At 40.7% G+C, this 19925-nt stretch overlaps 1 protein-coding gene across 2 annotated transcripts in view; it reads left to right on the top strand.

The window, feature by feature from the left end:
- The first annotated feature begins 2690 nt into the window (after nt 1–2690).
- LOC121284075 (LIM and senescent cell antigen-like-containing domain protein 1) overlaps nt 2691–19925 on the top strand; it is a 166695-nt gene continuing 149460 nt past the window's right edge. Inside the window, exon 1 of one of the 2 annotated variants that reach the window (XM_041199114.1) lies at nt 2691–2942. Coding sequence is in view for 1 of the 2 variants with exons in the window: in XM_041199112.1 (XP_041055046.1) it covers nt 2914–2942 (29 nt within the window). In the remaining variant the exon portion in view is untranslated. The remainder of the gene's footprint in view (nt 2943–19925) is intronic. The other variant, XM_041199112.1, reaches the window with a different exon arrangement.

Raw genomic sequence — 19925 nt, 5'->3', positions numbered from 1 at the left:
AAGGACAAACAGGTGTTGACGGTGGTGATATTATCTAAAAGATGTGCTAATGGGGACATTAAGGGAAGCAAGCTAGTGGCAGATGGCCCTAGTGTGGGTAGGGTGGGTGGAAGGGATTGAAATGGGCTAAAAGGTGGAGATGAAACAATAGATCAAAATAAATTTAAAAATAGGAGGGTAGAGAAAAAAAAGTTGTAAAAATAAATGATAAATTATTGGAAAAAGGGAGATCGGAAAGGGTGTGGGGATGGAGGAGAGAGCTCATGATCCGAAATTGTTGAACTCAATATTAAGTCCGGAAGGCTGTAAAGTGCCTAGTCGGAAGATGAGGTGCTATTCCTCCAGTTTGCATTGAGCTTCACTGGAACATTGCAGCAGGCCAAGGACGGACATGTGGGCATGAGAGCAGGGTGGTGTGTTGAAATGACAAGCGACAGGGAGGTCTGGTTCATGCTTGCTGACAGACCGAAGGTGTTCCACAAAGCGTTCACCCAGTCTGCGTTTGGTCTCTCCAATGTAGAGGAGGCCGCATTGGGAGCAGCGAATGCAGTAGACTAAATTGAGGGAAGTGCAAGTGAAGCGCTGCTTCACTTGAAAGGAATGTTTGAGCCCTTGGACAGTGAGAGGGGGGAGCTAAAGGGGCAGGTGATGCACCTTCTGCGGTTGCATGGGAAGGTGCTGTGAGAGGGGGTTGAGGTGTAGGGGGTGATGGAGGAGTTGACCAGGGTGTTCTGGAGGGAACAATCCCTGCGGAAAGCTGCCAGGGGTGGTAAAGGGAAAATGTGTTTGGTACTGGCATCATGCAGGAGTTGGTGGAAATGGCGGAGGATGATCCTTTGAATGCGGAGGCTGGTGGGGTGATAAGTGAGGACAAGGGGGACCCTATCATGGTTCTGGGAGGGAGACGAAGGTGTGAGGGTGGATGCACGGGAGATGGGCCGGACACGTTTGAGGGCCCTGTCAACCATTGTGGGTGGAAAACCTCGGTTAAGGAAGACATGTCAGAGGAACTGTTTTTGAAAGTGGCATCATCAGAACAGATGCGACGGATGCGAAGGAACTGAGAGAATGGGATGGAATCCTTACAGGAAGAGGGGTGTGAGGAGCTGCAGTCTAGGTAACCGTGGGAGTCAGTAGGCTCGTAATGAATATTGGTGAACAGTCTATCACCAGAAATTGAGACTGAGAGGTCAAGGAAAGGAAGGGAAGTGTCAGTGATGGACCATGTGAAAATGATGGAGGGGTGGAAATTGGAAGCAAAATTAATAAATTTTTCCAGGTCCAGAAGACGGCATAAAGCTGCATCGATGCAGTCATCAATGTACCAGAGAAAGAGTTGTGGGAGGGGGCCTGAGTAGAACTGGAACAAGGAATGTTCCACATATCCCATAAAGAGACAGGTATAGCTGGTGCCCGTGCGGGTACCCATAGCCATACCTTTTATTTGGAGGAAGTGAGATGAGTTTAAAGAGAAATTGTTCAGTGTGAAAACAAGTTCAGCCAACCGGAGGAGAGTGGTGGTGGATGGGGATTGTTTAGGCCTCTGTTCGAGGAAGAAGCGGAGAGCCATCAGACCATCCCAGTGGGGGATGGAGGCATAGAGGGATTGGACTTCCATGGTAAAGAGGAGGCTGTTGGGGCCAGGGAACTGGAAATTGTTGATCTGATGTAGGGTGTGAGAGGAATCACGGATGTAGGTAGGAAGAGACTGGACATGGGGAGAGAGAATGGAGTCAAGATAGCAAGAAATGAGTTCCTGAGGAACAGGTTGACACGATTGGTCTGCCAGGACAGTCCTGTTTGTGGATTTTGGGTAGGAGGTAGAAGTGGGCCGTCCGAGGTTGGGAGACTATAAGGTTGGAAGCTGTGGAGGGAAGATCTCCAGAGAGATGAGGTCAGTGACAGTCCTGACAAACCCGATGTCTATGTCAGAGTGGAAGACACTGGACTGCCTGTGCCTAATGAGGTACCTGATGTTGATGTGTTTCCAGAGAATGTGGTTCCTGTCAAAGAATTGGAAGTTGTGGAGCTACAACATTCCACACAGATCAGGAAATCACCTGAAAGACTGAACTTGTAATTTCATGACCTGTGTAAATATTGTAATGTCATGAGATAAATCTCCTTGTAAATACAAAATGTACAGAAAAGTTAAAGGGAGGAATGTAATAATTATAGTTTTGATAAATGTAGGACTGTAGCTTTAAGAATAATCCAGTGTTGTATGATCACATGATCTGTGTAAACCAATGAGTGAGCAGGGTGGGGAACCACTAGGACAGAGTAATTTAGTTATAGAGTTAAATGCACACATGTAGTTGCTGTTTTGTAAATAAAGTTCAATGTTTCCACTGAGAAAGTTGCCTGGAAAATCAACTCTAACAGATTGCCACTTCTATATATAGTTTTTAACGTCCTTAATGTTTAGACAAATACTTAATATTTTGATAAATATGAATTGATATTGCATACCATCCATTATTACTAATACTACGCTGACATTCATTTTCCAGTCAGGTTAACCAATGTAAAAATAAAACTGCAACTTTTCTCACTATATATCAGTAGCACACTGCTGGTTCCTTGAAGTTCTCGCTCTGCATCAGTGTTCACATATAATACCCACTTATATGCCTGTATTAGTGATTTAGCTCATTGCTACTCCGCCTCCTGTGTTTGTTGGTGCGTACGGTCACAAGAATTTACCAATCGCAGTTTCTCTGCCATTCATTGACGATGCAAGCGGTGGGAGTAAGCGAGCCTGAGAATGAGTGAGTGAGTGATTGACAGAGGCCAGGTCCGGGAGAGAGCGAGCGGGAGCTGCAGCATCGCCATTGCCCCGGCCCCTCGCGGACAGCACTGACCACAGCAGCAGCAGCAGCTGAGTTAAATACTGCAGCGCTCAAGCGGGTGATGTTCGCCGTCGCTGGAATGACCGGAAGGTAAAAAAAATTGAAGGAACAACCAGCTTTTGTCTACCTCGATGTATTTTCACATTGCCTTGAGATTGTCTTTTTAAAAAAAAACAGCACATTCAAGCTACATCCACCCGCCAACCTCCGCGCTGCTCGATGACTTCATTTAATCCTCCTTGTTCGCAGTGTTTGTAGTTTGGTTCTCTTCATTCAATAAAAAGGGCGGAAAAAATAAGAAAATCTCCTTTCTTTTTAATATTAAACTACAAGTTCTCGTCCTGTTAGCTCGTTAGTTGAAATTAAAGTTAATGTTAGTGAGTTTATTAACTCTGCAGTCTGGGGATTGCTGAAAGTTGGCCCGAGCTGCTGAATTTAGTCACCCCACCCTTAAAATGAATATCCATTTTGACTTAAAAAGAGCTACAATGTATCAAATTCTGTAACTTGAGGCCTAAACTGGTGTAAACCTCGAGTGCAATGAACATCAGCAAGGGATCCGCGGTTATTTTCTGCAGAAGGTATCGACCAAACTACAGACGTAAAACTAGGAAGTGAATTCAGTAATGGGATATTTGGGGGGGGGGGGGGCGGGGGGAGACTGTGTGTGGAGCAGAATGGAAATGTCAGGCAAGGGGAAAAAAATTACACACCATGAAGCCAAGAAGTTACTCATCGAGTTACTAGCATGTAGTTACATTCAAGACTCTGAAATGAGAAAAAAAATCCTCACCATATAAGACCATTTCCATTTCCGGCTAAAATCTGGGATATGCCCCGTTTTGATGGGGGTGAGACCCCTCCCATGAACATTTTTAAATGTTAATCTATTCTCAAGGTGACCATGTGTAGGAAGAAGTTTTTAATTTATTTAACTTTCAGAAGTGTCATATATAATTCGCAAAGGATAAATTCCAATTGCAGCACCAAAACTTAAAATCAAATTAAAGTAAAACAATTTTATTATTGTCCATTTTTGTTTTAGGTTCAGTTTCAACAACAGTTTGTAATTCTTGAGTGTCTTTAATGGAGTAAAACATCTGGGGAGTGTAATGAGACAAAAGAAAATACACCAAGCCATAAAAGGAGACATTAGGATAGATGAGAAATAGATTTAAAGGAAGATCTTGCAGGAGACTGTTTTGTGGGGGAATTCCAGAGCTTAAAACCTAGAGGGGTGAAGGCACTGCAGTCAAGTGGGGAGTGCACAAAGGGCCAGAGTTGGAGGAATGCAGGGTCTTCCATTGATTTGTAGGGCTGGAGAAGCAAGGGCGTGGAGGGATTTGAACATGAAGATGAGTTTTAAAATCAGGAGCTGGTGGACCAAAGGCAGCAGGCACAGGGTTGATCTGTGAACATGATTTGGTGTGAGTTAAGATTTGGGTAGTAGCGTTTAAAATGAGCTTAAGATCATGGAGGATGGAATAATGCAAGGCCGATTAGCAGAGCTTGGTAACAAGGCATGAATGAGAGTTTCAGCAGAAGATAGGATGAGGCAAAGGCAGGTTTAGGTAATATTGAAGAGATGGAATTAACTAGAATTATATGCAATTTACAGCACAGATATGGTGGAGAGGATGATGAGTTAGAAGATTAGCTCTGGTCAAATAGAATGCTGAGACTCAATAATCTTCTCTAAGAATTAAAATTTTAGGACACTTTAACCCTTAAGTTTTGTTATTTTTCATTTATTGGGTACCAGCTGGTGACGCAAGGGTTTTTGACAGCCAAAGGGAGCAATAGGGTAAACTTGCTGGACTCATTAACTGGCTGATAGGAGAAGCCTCAGTTGTAAAATGGGTATTACATTCATAAACATTCTGATGCATTGGTTCCAAAATTTTAACCTTAATATGTCTCACTACTAAGAGCTGTATAATCAAAGTTTTTGGTCCTTGTGGAAGATTGGCCACCTTTGCAGCTCCCCCTCTAAAACTAAACATGACCATATTGCATTAATATCTGCTTCCCTCCATTAATTGAAAGATGTTCTGCCTTATGCCTTATTTGTCTTTACTTGAGCGCTTTTCTGTGTCCTTATTCTTTCCAAGAGCATCTTTCTAAAATCTTTGAACAATTACAGTATATTCCTGTGAGCCCAGTTTCCCTCTGCCCTCTCTCCAGTCCAGTGTGTGTGAACTACATGTTGATGAGCCAACGGTGTCCATCATTGTGACTTTGCTGGAAAATAGGTGTGACTCCACTAGGGTCACACAGCTTCAGTCCTCATTACAGCCTTGGTTCAAACATGGACAAAAGAGCTGAACTGCAGAGGTGAGGTGAGAGTGACTGCCCTTGACATCAAAGCAGTATTTGACCATGTGGGGCTTCAAGGAGCCCTAGCAAAAGTGGAGTCAGTGGGAATCATGGGGGAAATCTCTCCACTGGTTGGAGTCAAACCTAGCACAAAGGAGGATGGTTGTGGTTGTTAGAGGTCAGTCATCTCAACTCCAGGACATCACTGTGGGAGTTCCTCAGGATAGGCCCAACCATTTTCAGCTGCTTCATCAATGACCTTCCTTCCATCACAAGGCTAGAAGTGGTGATGTGCAATCAGCAGCGAACAATGTTCAGCACCAGTCGCGATGACTCAGACACTGAATGTCCAAATGCAGCAAGGCCTGGATAATATCCAGGTTTGGGCTGACAAGTAGCAAGTAATACTCGTGCCACACAAGTGCCAGACAATGACCATCTCCAACAAGAGAGAATCTAACTATCGCCCCTTGAAATTCAATGGCATTACCATCACTGAATCCCCCATTATCGACATCCTGGGGGTTAGCATTGACCAGAAACTGAACTGGTTGAGCCATATAAATACTGTGGCTACAAGAGCAGGTCAGAGGAATCCTGCAGCGAGTAACTCACCTCCTGATTTCCCAAAGTATGTCCACTATCTACAAGGCACAAGTCAGGAATGTGATGAAATACTCCCCACTTACCCGGATGAGTGCAGATCCAACAACACTCAAGAAGCTTCACACCATCCAGGACTTAGCAGCCTGTTTGATTGGCACCCCTTCCACAAACATTCACTCCCTCCAACACCAATACACAGTAACAGCAGTGTGCACCTTCGACAAGTTGCACTGCAGAAACTCACCAAGGCTCCTTAGGAGCACCTTTCAAACCCAAGACTGTTAACAGCTAAAAGAACAAGGGCAGCAGATACAGGGGATCAACACTGCCTGGAAGTTCCCCTCCGAGCCACTCATCATCCTGATTTGGAAATATTTCACTGTTCCTTCACTGTCACTGGGTCACAGTTCTGGAACTCCCTTGCTAACAGCAGTGTGGGGGTACTTGCAACACAAGGGACTGCAGTGATTCAAGAAGGCAGCTCACCACCACCTTCTCAAGGGCAATTAGGGATGGACAATAAATGCTGGCCTAGCCAGTGATGACACATCCCGTAAATATAAAAAAAGGCTGCATTAAGTGTGGTGACGTGTATAGCTGTAGTGTAGTCATCCAGTCCACTTCGAAAGTGCTTGTTTTTCCGGAGCAAAATGAACTCCATTTGCAATGTTTTATACTTGCATTCGGTAAGTTGTTGGTGAAATTATAATATGCAGCGTTCAGTTATAATATAATATTCAGTTCTGAAAACTGAACAGTTGAGTGGCACTAGTTTTATTCTTGAATGTCCTAAGTCTGTTATGTGAAAGTAATTTATTTTTGTAAACCACATTGCTTTGATATGCATTCTATTTAAACAATTGCTATGTGCATATGAAGTATTTTTATTTTAATTTGCTGTTGTTTTCACATATACTTCCCATTTTGGCATGCAGTAATCTATATACTAAGTGCAAATTTTTCTGCTGTTTGAAGCTGGACTTTAGAGGAGAGGCTATGTTTGTCAAAAGACTTGTGTCTCACTAGATCTTTGTGTGCATACGCTAATCTTGATTAACTTTCAAAAAATGTAGGAATTTGTTTTTAACATGAAGGTTAATTCTTCAATATAGTTGAATGTGCTAATTTTTTCTAACCACCCACGGACAACCAACATGTACTAACCAACCTGCTTTTGCTTGCCACCATAAAAAAATCATCAGAATTGATGGGAATAATGATACTGCTTTCGATGAGACACCAATGGGGATATATCAAAGCAAAATACTGTGGATTCCTGAAATCTGAAATAAAAACAGGAATTGTTGGAAATACTCAGGCCTGGCAGCATCTGTGGAGGCAGAAATAAAGTTAATGTTTTGAGTCAAATATGACTTCTTCAGAATTGAAGGAAGGTAGAAATGTGATGGGCTTCTTGCCATTAAAGGTTGGTGTAAGGATGAGGAAGAATAAAAGTCAAGGTTTGTGATAGGATAGTGGGCGAGAGACATTAAATAGCAAAGATGTCCCGGAGCAAATGCAAAGGGAGTGGTTATTGTTCTGGTAAAGGAACAAAGCATTTGTCCAGAGTGAGTGTGAATGGCAGAATAATGAATAGTTCTGCCCGAAAGCAAAAACATGAAAAACGAGATTAAGACTGGTACATGGCAAAAAAACAAAATCAAAATGAGGAATGGAGTTTCTTTTCTGAAATTGTTAAACTCAAATGTTGAGTCCAGAAGGCTGTTAAGTGCCTAATTGGAAGATGAGGTGTCATTCCTTGGGCTTGGATTGAGCTTCGCTGGAACACTGCAGCGATTCAAGAACAGAAATGTGAGCGTGAGGGCAAGATGATGAATGAAAATAGCAAGCAACCAGAGCTTGTGGTCATGCTTGCTAAGCGAGCAGAGGTGTTCTTCAAAGCATTCACCCAGTCTGTGCTTGGACACCCCAAGGTACAAGAGACCGCATTGTGAACAGCAAATACAGTATACTATATTAGAAGATGTACAGTAAATCACTGCTTCACCGAGACGGAGTGTTTGTGGCCTGGGCTGGTGAGGAGGGAGGAGGTAAAAGGTGATTCTACGGAAAGGTGCTGTGGGAAGAGGGTGAGATATTGGGTGTTGATTGAGTGGACCAAGGCGTTGCGAAGAGAACGGTCCCTTTGGAATGTTGACAGGGGAGTGGAGGGATAGATGTGTTTGGTGGTGACATCACGCAGGAGGTGGTGGATATGGCGGTGGGTGATCCTTTGAATGTGGAGGCTGGTGGGTGGAAAGTGTGGACGAGGGGAACCCTGTTAAAGTTCTGGGAGGGAGCAGAAATGTGAGAGCAGTTGTGTGGGAAATACCTATATAAAAATGTATCGAACCATGGAACTTTTATCAGGAGGGGAGTTCATTTGGTTCCCTTTGTTTTGCTGAATTCAGTCCCCTCAGGTCTACCTTCTCCCATGGCCACTGTATGTCATAGAGACTCAAAACGTTGACTCTGTTTCTCACTCCATAGATGCTGCCACTCCTGCTGAGTTTTACCAGCATTTTCTGTTTTTATTATAACCAGCCACATTGTGCCTTGCATTTGATCGCACTGACAACAATGTAAATGGGATAGATTTGAGTACCTACAATTTCAGCACATTGCCAAACTGTATCAGTAGAAAAAGCTCTGTAATATAAGTCCTCCCAAAGATCACATTCCACGTTCACAAATACTGTCATCCATGGAAGCTGGACTCTTCTGTGCATAGTATAAATGCAGAGGTAAGCAGTACCGTAGATGTGGGATACTATAGTGTACAGTAAATAGTGGACTTGCCAGTACAATTTAAGAAGAAACATGGTTTTAGTGCATTTGATAATCATTAACATGAGCTTCAAGACAAAAGTAATTGCTGTGTTGACCACGTTCTATTTTCCACGTAACAGTGTTACGGCCAAGATCAGGAGAGGACTGAAACCCTTGTGTCTTTTCCCTTAATGTTTGTAATGAGCATGCTTTTAGAAAAGGATGATGTATGTCTGTCTCTTGGTCCCCTGAGTCTGGAGTCAATTTTGATCACAGCAAGCAAGCTTTTGTGGGTTTAAATGAAGAGGGTTATTTATTCATGCATTCAACCCAAAAGTCTAAATGCTTCATCACACTCGCACGCAAACACATTTGAAAGATACAGTTAAAGAGACTAGTGCATTTTTATCGGTTGTAAGCAAAAGAACAGTTCATATTTCACAAGTTTGGTACATCATAGGAAAAACAGTCATTTTGGGCCCGGTAAAGAAACATTTCACTCCGAAAGAGCAGTCTAGGCAGTTTCAATAGCTGGAATGGTAATATCAGGATTATTTCAGGATATCCTTGAAGAGTTTTTGGTTCAGCAGGTTGCAAAGTTAGTCGCTTGTAGATTTTCTTACCAGGAAGTCAGGTTTCTTTCTAGGTGGACTTGGAGTATGAAGTAGGCTGAGAGGCTTTTAAGATACAACAGCCTCCAAGTTTAAAAAGGCTTAATTGTTATTGCCTTGATCTGCCACAGATATCCTGCAGTGGTGTTCTTTGCAGACTGCCTATTTCTCTCTGGTTCTTGGAGTAATACAGGATTTTGATATCAGAAGCCAGTTTTGGTCACATGACCAACTTCTGTTGCCCACCCAGAATGGTTTAAAGCTAAAATCCCCTGCTTTACAATGGAGAGAGATGATGGTTATTCACAGCTACTTGTGGTTAACTGATTTTCTGCAGTTGCCCTTTTGTTAAATTGCAGTTGTGGAGACGTGTTAGTGCCCGTTTTCAAAACTAAAGGATGGTTTATTTCCTGTGGGTGATAAAACATGATGCTGTGCTGCTTGAAGAGTTGATCTGTGCAAGATCCTGGTGTCTTTTTTCTCTGAGTTTTGTTACAAATTTTCTCTCCCCTCCTCAAAGTCATCGATTCCTTTATGGGCTAGAGGAGCCAGGTACACTGTGGTACTTCATCAAATGGTCTTTATTCATGAGTGAATAGAAAGATAAACGGATGCGCGGTGGACATGGTGCCTTTGACCAAGAATCTTCTTTCTCTATCCGGTCAGAGCATTCGTCAATTTGTAACAAGACAAGCTCACCACAAAACTGGTCTTGACTTTCATGACAAGTATGGAAATACAATCCTTGTTTGAGGATTAACATTCTGTGTTGCTGTCTGGAGTTATGTTGTGACGCAGGCTGGGCTCACATGGAACGTGCCTCCTATTGGCAAGACCACCCTTAATCCAGCACTTGGCAAATATGTGCACTGTGAGCAGGGCTAATTAGGCAGCAATTGCGAATGGGATGCCAATGGTTACTCTCCTGTTGACATTCCAGCTATGATTCACCAATTCAGCACCTGTTGGACCCTACTGATCATCCTTGCTTGGCCATGTGATAAATTTTGATATTAATTCTTCAATTTTTATTGATAGCTGAGGCATTTTAAAATTTATTTCTTACGTATTGAAGACATGCGTTTTGTAGTTATTTGTTTGAATAAGAATTTGAGCGCTTTGCTAAGCCTTTCATTAGTAGTATTTCAGAACTTTAACGAACAATGAACTATTTGTTAGCAAGGCAATAAATAAGACATTTCCAGCATTCCCATGTTGGTGTCTAAACAGTGGCCATTATTGTGGCCCTCTTGTCACATGTTTAGAATTTGGTCCTGCATTGTGATCCTTTGTGAACTTTTTGCGGAGTAAAACTTCATGGCATACTTTGTTGCAAAATATAGCAATCACGATCTTACTAAAGTTCATTAAACACGTTAAAAAGTTACTGCAGTGGAAATTGTGTGCTCAGCATTTCTGCAAATTGAAAATGACATGTTGAACATGGGATTGCTTTTGTGCTTTGTTTATGCAGTTTATATCTGCAGAAACTAATATTCAATTTATGCCCTGGGACATATTCATATTCATCCTGAATTTCAATCTAAATTAAATTAACTTTTTCTTCAATTTTTTTTAAATTACTGAATGATTTGCTTATTGGAAATCTTGTTTTGAAATGCATATGCACACAAAACGTTCACAGAACTGAAATGTCATAGTATTGTCGTTGGTTGCCTCTTGATTTGAAGATGTCCACTCGGGTGCGAGTTTCTGTTGTGGGTCTTAGAACAGACTGATTCTCAACCGGCATATGTTTGGGCACATGGAGCAGGATGTCCCAAGAGGGAGTGGGATCCAGAGTGCAGGATTTACTTCCTTTACTTTCCTTCTCTGCCGCTGCTCTGTTTCATCATTAAGACGTTGGGATTGAAAGAATGATGCAGCTTAATGAATAACTTGTGTGACTGCAAAGAGAAACTATGATGGTGGTAACTACGTTTTTCTTATTATTGAGAGTGGCTAGAGGAGCAATGAAAGACTTGGGGGTGCAGTATTGTGAGAATGAGGCGGGTTGCAAATATTAAAAGATGCTGAGGCAGCTAAAAATGAATATGTGCTGAAGCTTGTTATTATATTAACTGATTTATGCCATCATCTATTCACTAGTGAAGGCTTTGCGAACATGTCCTATTTAAGTATAAAGAATGTTGATATGCTGAACAGATTTTTAAAAAACTAGAAGCAGTAAAATCCTTAGAAATAATGGCTTTTATCTTAGATTGGAGAGCTAAATTGAGATTTAAGAGATATTGGCAGCTATGATGATTAAGTCACTGGACATTGGACCAGTAGAGCAATAAAGCAATTACAGATAGTGCAGTGAGTAGCATCCCTGCATCTGAACCAGAAGCTCTGGGTTTGAGTCCCAGCCGAGGACCTGATGGGCAAGGAAGTGCTTTCATAACAGCTTGATCCTTCTAACAAATGCCAATGGCATGCGCTAAGAATGGAAGAGAATCCTAGCAGCCATGTGATGGAAAGAACTTTGGAGCCTCTGCCATCACTATCCATAGCTCCAGACTACAATCTGCATATAAAAAATATGCTACCATAGCAATTTGGAACACCTCGGTGAACTGTAACACCACACACGAACGAACCAGTCTGACTTAAATACCAGATTAAAATAATGGAGTTTATTATTGGGAGTAAATCAAGAATTACCTGCCCAATAATGAGCAAGTATAAAGTAGAAGAGCGAAGATCCTATCTGACTAGCCTCTTGAATTTTTTTGTGGCTTGACATCTCAGATTTTAAAAAGCCCTAGGGGATCCTTATTTCCAAAAAAGCATTTGACAAAGTTTTGCATGATAGGCTATAAATTAGCTCAAAGGAGTGGTGGTTTAAAGTAAAATGGGTAAGAAATTTGCTACAATAATTATTAGATGAGTTGTGTCAGGGAGGATATACATAGGGTGCTCCTAGTATCAGTATTGGGTCCTTTTACTGTTTCTAACCAGCACCAATTATTTGGATTTAAAACCTGAATGCAAATTATATACCCAGCTAGGCGGAATAGATTTATGAAGGGGCAAATTAAGAATTACAAAATAAGTAGAGTTAAAAAATTCTACAGGTGAAATTTGATATGAACATATGTAAAATACAGTACACAGGAAGAAAAAAATGAATAGAATAAGTACCCTGTAACTTTCTGATTTTATTCAGAGGACATGGGCATTGCTGGGGAGACGAACATATTGCCCATCCCACATTGCCCTGAAAAGGTGGTGGTGAGCAGCCTTCTTGAACTACTCAGTCAATCTGGCGCAGGTGCTTGAAATGCTGTTAGTTAAGGAGTTTCAGGATTCTGATCCAGTGATGATAACAGCGATATATTTCCAAGTCAGGACTGTGTAACAGGATGATGGTAATGGTGGAGAAATAGCCACAGTTGGAATTGATAGTTACCGCAGGTTTCATTCAGAGTCTATGCTGAACGAGTCCACTGCAGAGTAGCAATCAAAATAAACAACAAAAATAGAATAAAATCATCACCCCCTACATCTCAACTCCCTCCCAAGGCACCTTCCCATGCAACCACAGAAGGTGCAACACCTGCTCCTTTACTTGCCCTCTCCTCACCGACCAAGGGCCTCAAACACTCCTTTCAAGTGAAGCAGCATTTCACTTGCACTTCCCTCAATTTAGTCTACTGCATTCGCTGCTCCCAATGCGGTCTCCTCTACATTGGAGAGACCAAACGCAGACTGGGGTGACCGCTTTGCAGAACACCTTCGGTCTGTCCGCAAGCATGACCTAGACTTCCCTGTCGCTTGCCATTTCAACACTCCACCCTGCTCTCTTGCCCACATGTCCGTCCTTGGTCTGCATGGGCATTATCATCTGTGTTTATCTGCTGCATTTGAGAAATCCAAGTGCCTAATAGCTATGGCTCTGTTAGAAAGTTGCAAAAAAGAGAGACGTAAACCAACAAGTGAAATGTAGTTTGGGTTTTCAATAATGTGCTTTAATTACCACATTTTTATTATGGTTCTGTTCATTTTGACATTGTAACAGTGATGAATTTTAAAATTTGTCCCTGCAAACAACCATAATTTGATGACTATAAAAATCCCATAAGCTAGACACTGGAATTGCAGGTGCTGTTTTATTGTCGCACCATGCCAACAAGGGAATCATGACATGCATTATTGTAACTTCACTTATTGAAATATTCAGTGCACCAAAACAAATGCTGAAATTGTTTACAAAGGTTTTTCTCCTGTGAGTTTCCACTGAGCATGAGAAAAAGAACAACAACTTAAATTACACTTTTAATGCAATTAAGCATTCAAAGGTGCTTCATAGGAGCTTTTAAAAAAAATCATGATTAGAGTTAGGAAGATTCCTTTTGGTGACAGAATAATGGACTGTAGGTTAATCTTTGATATTCAAAATTGCTGGCAGGGGGAAAAATGTATAATTCCTGATCCCAGTGCCTGTCGTCACATTAGGCATATCAGCTAAGATTCAACAATGTTTACTCTTTCTCTTCCCTAAAACAGTGCAAAGGGCCTAAGGCTGAAAGCATAGACAGTGAATACAACCTTTAAGCAACTATCTTGCACAGTTTCTGAATATATGTTGTTTTAATGTTGCCTCTAGTCTCCAGATCTGTCTTGTAGTATAAAAGGGCAAGTGTAAATAAGGTTTATAATCGAGACAAGTTGGAAAATGGCCATTTGGCCCAAATAACCCAACGCAAATTTACCTGTCCTGTTCCAATATCCCTTAACAACTTATTCTTCATTCTGTTATCCATTTTGCTCTTGAATGTTCTTTTCTTTTTTGCTTCAGCTGCTCACCTTGGAAGTTAGTTTCACAGGTTTGCAGCTTTCCATTTAAGGAAGTTTCTGTTGTTCTCCATTCTGAATCTCTTGCCTCGTTCTAGACTCAACTACTGGAAACAGTCTGTTTTCATCCACCCTATTACATCCTTTTATAATTTTAAACTCTTCTCTCATGTCATCCTGTAATCTCTATCATTCTAATGAAAAATGGAACATTTTTTCAAGTATGACTGTTTTTGTATTTAATAGGCAGCAACGTATCAAATCTTTGCTACATGTTCTCCAGAGCTTTAATATCCTCCCTATAGTGTGGAGCCCAATTCTGCACACAATGCTGTAAGGTTGTAATGCAGCTTTTTATAAGACTCATCATTAGCTCTTGGCTTTTATATTCTATATATCTTCTGATAAATTCTAGAATTTCATCATTTCTCTTTTCAACAATGTGCTGCCTTAATATCCTACGACCTGAACTCCCAAATCCCTTTGTTCTCCCAAAGTACTGAGCCAACTGACCTTTCAGAGTATACTGCTGTTTTTATTAAAATATATCACTTTATAACTGTCTTCTACTTTATAGCTCATTCCACTATCTTATAAGAAACCCTTTGCAGCTTCCATTGTTCTTTTAAAAATTATACCTCCTATTTTGGTATCTTCTGCAAATTTCAACACCATTCTCTTTCGGCCTATAGCCAAATTATTGATCAGTGAAAAGTAGCGGCTCCAGGACTGAATCTTTGTGGGACACCACAACCTACATCCAACCATTTTGAAAAAACTACCTGTTTTCTCCCTTCAAAACTATTTCTAGTCAAGTTTTTTTTTCTACATTCATTTTTCTTGACGATGACCTATATGGTACTTTGTCAAAGACTTTCTTGAAAGCCCACGTACCCTACATAACATTATAGTTTTCAACGTCTACCATGTTTTTGTTTTCTTCCCAGAGAGGTCTGTGTCAAGCACAATTGTTTCTTTTGAAATCCATGCTCGCAACTTCTAACTATTTTTCTGTAATTTAGATACATGGTAATTTTGTTCTTAATTAGAGACTCTAACATTTCTCTGGCAAAGATGTGAAGCTAATTGACATGTAATTATCTGGATTAGTTCTCTCCATTTTAAAAAGAAATGGATGCTACACTGGCCAAAATCCAATTCTTCAATTTGAAACTGAACTCCATACAGGGGAGGAACATATTTTATATCTTTTTGGTTTGTAGAAGGAAATCCAAACATTGTCTTGCTACCCTTTTACTATTCATATGCCTATAGAAAAGAGTGGGGCGATATAAGGAACAAAAATGGGAACTATACATGGAGGCAGAGGGCATGACTGAGATATTAAAGTAATACTTTGCATCTGTCTTTACCAAGGAAGAGAATAGTGAAATAGAAGGTAGTTGAGACACTAGCAGGGCTAAAAATTCATGAAGAGGTGATATTAGAAAGGTTGGCTTTACTTAAAGTTAATAAGTCATCAGGACCAGAGGATGGGATGTATCCAAGGATACCGATGGAAGCAAGGGAAGATATTGCAGAAGCCCTGCTCATAATCATCAATCTTCCTTGATACAGAGGTGGTGACAGAGGACAGGAAAATTTCACAAAAAGGGTGGTAAGGATAAACCCAGCAGCTACAGGCCAGTCAGTTTAACATTGATGATGGGAAGGCTTTTAGAAATGATAATTCGGGACAAAATTAATATTCATTTTGGTAAAGTGAGGTACCCTGTCTCTTTAAGAGAATGCAAGTGTACTGATCATGTGACAGCAATGACGAATCACTCTACAGCGTGGGAACTGTAAGTCTAGCTCTGGAGGTTTCTGAGTGAGCACGTATGATCTGGTGCTTTGCCCTATGTTTCAATAAACCTTCACTGTTTATTCTTACATCAGTCTCCCCATTATTGATTGCAAGCAGCAATTGATGAGAACATAGGAAGGCGTGCAGTTAGAGTTTGCTTGGCTAAGGAACTCACTTACCCAAGACATATAAGTGGCAACCAGGATAAAGAACAAAAAATAAATATCAAGACGAGTGAGCAAAGCATTGGAACGAGCACCTGTAGTTATCTTGTAAAATAGGCGACAGCCAGCAATTGGGGCAGAAAGCAGTGCTGCAGTTTAAAATAAAAAAAACTGCAGAATCGTGATTGCAGGGATCCCACCAAAACTCAAAGAACTTGAAACTCAGCAGAGAAAAGCTGACAGCTGCAGAGCCAGAGTTTTAAAAAAAAGTGTCCTTAAAGCAGCAATACATTTAAACTGGTAAATACATGAAAAATGGCTTTGGACAGAAAATTATAAGACACCCCGGAGAGAGGGCAACTCTGCGGAAGGCAAAACATGAATCGATCGACAACTGTCAAGAAAATGGAGGTAAGCCAAATACCTGAATTTGTCATTACCTGGAAAGCCTATCGGAAGTGGAGTCCCCTTGCATGTGTTCACGATGCTGCAGTTCGGGCGTGTTGATCCATTCGACCCCACTGCAGATGACTGGCCTCAGTATGTCGAACGCCTAGCATTCTTTTATACCACTAACAACATCACAGGGGAGGAGAAGAAGAGGGCAATTCTTTAGTCCTCATGTGGGAGCAAAACATCCAGGCTGGTCTGCAGCCCCAACTTGACACCCCTAACTTGAAGATTTTTGATGAATTAATAAAAATTGTACAAAGCCACCTGAGACCACAGCCCTCAGTGCAGTGCTTAAAGTTCAATTCAAGGAATAGGCTTCCAGGGAAGACAATACCTGACTACGTGGCCGTTTTAAAGGCATTAACTGAGCATTGTGAATGCGGAACGTCCATTAGTGATATTTTGAAAGACCAGCTGATATGCGGGATTGGAGATGATACTATCCAAAGGCGTTTGCTAGCCAAACCTAGTCTAGACTTCAATAAAGTATTAGAATTAGCTACTGCAATGGAGAGTGCTGTTAGTAATTCCAAAGTTATAAAACTTACACAAAATGGCACCATCCATCTGGTCAAGCGGGACAATCTGGCAACAGAAGGTGCGAAAACTTCAGACTCCACGGAAAGACGGGAAATGTTCTCTAGCTCTAGACCATTGGATAAACAGCGGTACTGCAGTGAAAATCCACAAAATGAATGAGAGAAATACATCCAGGCCTCCAGTGAGCCAACGACAACTCAAACAAGTCGAGTGCTTTTTCTGCCACTGCTATGGCCACATAAGGCGGCACTGCAGAGAAATGCTAAAACAACACTATAAAGGCAGAAAGAAAAATCGTGAAATATGCCTCATGGAAGAGCCAGGAGAAATAGAATCCAACTCCATTCGTTATATAACCTCAAAAGTGGGTAGAACTGAGCCAATCCAAGTAGTCATAACAGTTAACGGGCAACCCATTAAGATGGAAGTTGCTACAGGAGTGTCGACATCCATCATTGAAGAGCGTACATTTAGATATGAGTAAAGGAACCCAATCTTTGAAGTTCGAAATTTCGGACACACAGCTGAAGACATACATAGGCGAAGAAATAAACTTGAAAGGGGTATGTAAAGGTTCAGTATGAGGAACAAACTGCAAAATTACCCCTATTTGGAATGGTATGCAGGGGACCGAGTCTCCTTGGAAGGAACTGGCTGGGAGAGATAAACCTTGAGGGCCTGCTAAGTTCCCAATTTGAAACCAAAAGTGTTGTTGCAAGAAAAAATGAGCACGTAAAGGTCTAACAGGAGAAGCCCGTAGAAGTGTTATACCGGGACAGAGTTCAAGCTGAAGTCAGCATCCTTCGAAAGGAAATGGCAAATCTATTAAAGGACTTTTGTGAGCTACAAAACTGAATCAGCTCCCAATTTGTGCCATGAGAAAGATATGAAGAAGATAAGGAAGAGTTAAGCCTGTCTCTGGCCGGGTTAAGGAACGAATTAGCTGAGAAGGGGCAACGATATGTGATTCCCCAGAAACTATTAATGAGAATAGGGCTGTTTTCTAATTCTCCAAGCCACTAAATTGTGATTAACTGAAAGGAAGATTAGCACTAAACATGTTTTGAAACAAGATTTCTACCAATAAGGTAATTTTTAACATTGTTTTAAATCCTCACATTTGCTGTAGCAAATGGCATAGCTATAACTTACAGAATGTAGCATTCTAAAATCATGGGTACATTATCAGTAAACTAGCATTAGAAATGAGAAATTGATTAACCTGGGTTAATCTGAGACATGAGTAATTCTAATTGGAACCTGTTTTCACGTCTAATTTATTTTCTAATGAATATGTAGCACAGGTGGCTCTTGATGTAGGGAAATTGAAATATTTACAACAAAGAATATGTTCCCAAAATATGGGCCGTCTAAATGGAATAAAGATTAATTACTGGGGAGACTAATAAGATAAGGAAGAAAACGCAAAATAGATTTAAAACAAAAGTTTAAGCAACATCCATAGAGCTGTAAAATAGGTTAAAAAATTAAATGTTCATTTACATGCATTCAGATATCAAGAATAGCAGTTGACTTATTCTAGACCATACCATAATTATGAAAGTATTCATGTGAATAGATTTACCTATTGCAAAATTAAACTATTCATAAATTAATAAATCTAATAGAGGCCTTCTATTCTTCCCTGCCTTTTCCACATGACCCTGCAAATTTTCTTTCTTCCCTTCCAATTCTCTGATTAAATTTCCTTTCTTTAAACTCTAAAGTTGTACAATCCAGATTCTTACCACTTGTGGCATTTGAAAAAAACTTGTCCTCATGTCACCATTGGTTCTTTTGCCATTCGTCTTCTATTGGTTCACTTGTTCTTGACCCTTCCGTCAATGGGAACAGTTCTTCCTCATCTGCTCTGTCTAGGCTGCTCATGATTTTCAAAACCTTTATCAAATCTCCTTGCAACCTCTCTCCTTTTAAGAAGAACAATCCCTGCTTCTCCTGTCTATCCATGTAACTATCCCTCATCCGTGACACAATTCCCTTAAATCTCTTCTGCAACCTTTCCAAAGCTTTCACATCCTTCCTAAAGTGCAGTGCCCAAATTTGGACACAATATTCCAGTTGAGGCCGGAGCAATGATTTATAAAGATTCATAAGGACTTCCTTGCTTTTACAAAGGTATCTCTTGCCAGAATAAAAATATAGCCATTTCCTGGAGAAACAAAAGCTGTGTTTACAATCACCATGCTTCGTGCTTTTGTGGTCACAATTACACAGAACATAGCCTGAGGAAAGTAAAACATGGAGCTGACATTATTGCCTGGCTTATGGCTTACTGCCAGAATCAGATAATGAAGACATGGCAGTTTAAAGATGAAGATTTCAACTAAACAATAGATAGATATTGTACAGTGCGAAGTGACAACATTTCAACAGAATCTTTGTGAAACTGCCATTTATAAAGTTAAACTATTCAAATGACTCTCTTTAATCTATTTAGACTGTGAACCCTTTTCAAGGCTGCTTCTTTCATTCCATTTCAACATCCATCATTTTTAATAACTCTAAAAACCACAAATTGGAGTGAGTTTGATTTTTCTATATTTGAATAATGAAACACAATATGCAAAGTATCTTAGCCTGTTCTTGTACATAGTTAAATGGGAGGCATGATTAAACAGGTCAGTTACTGAGCAGTTTTTATGCAATGTTGGCACAAGGCAATCTATTTTCTACATTCGGCTTACTGCATGTTAATTTAGTGTATCTTGTTCATCCTTCAAGGCAAAGATGACCATGTTCATCATCTGTGCTGTTTGGTAGGGTCATTCCAATTGGAATGTAGGTGACTGCTATGGCTGATCTGTGCCTGGAGGGTTTTGCTGCAAAAAAGACAGGAAACTGCCGACAATTGCGTTTTAGACATGTTGATACTCAGGATTTCTTCTCCTTGTCTTTTCTGTTTGCTCTTGATATGCATCTACTTTTGAAGGAGGCCACACCACTTTTTATTTGGTTGCACCACGTGCAGCGATCTTGGGTAACTTTC

The sequence above is a fragment of the Carcharodon carcharias genome, chromosome 11 (genome assembly GCF_017639515.1).
Source record: "Carcharodon carcharias isolate sCarCar2 chromosome 11, sCarCar2.pri, whole genome shotgun sequence".
Classification (NCBI taxonomy): Eukaryota; Metazoa; Chordata; class Chondrichthyes; order Lamniformes; family Lamnidae; genus Carcharodon; species Carcharodon carcharias.
This window is presented reverse-complemented; position numbering and strand designations above follow the sequence as displayed.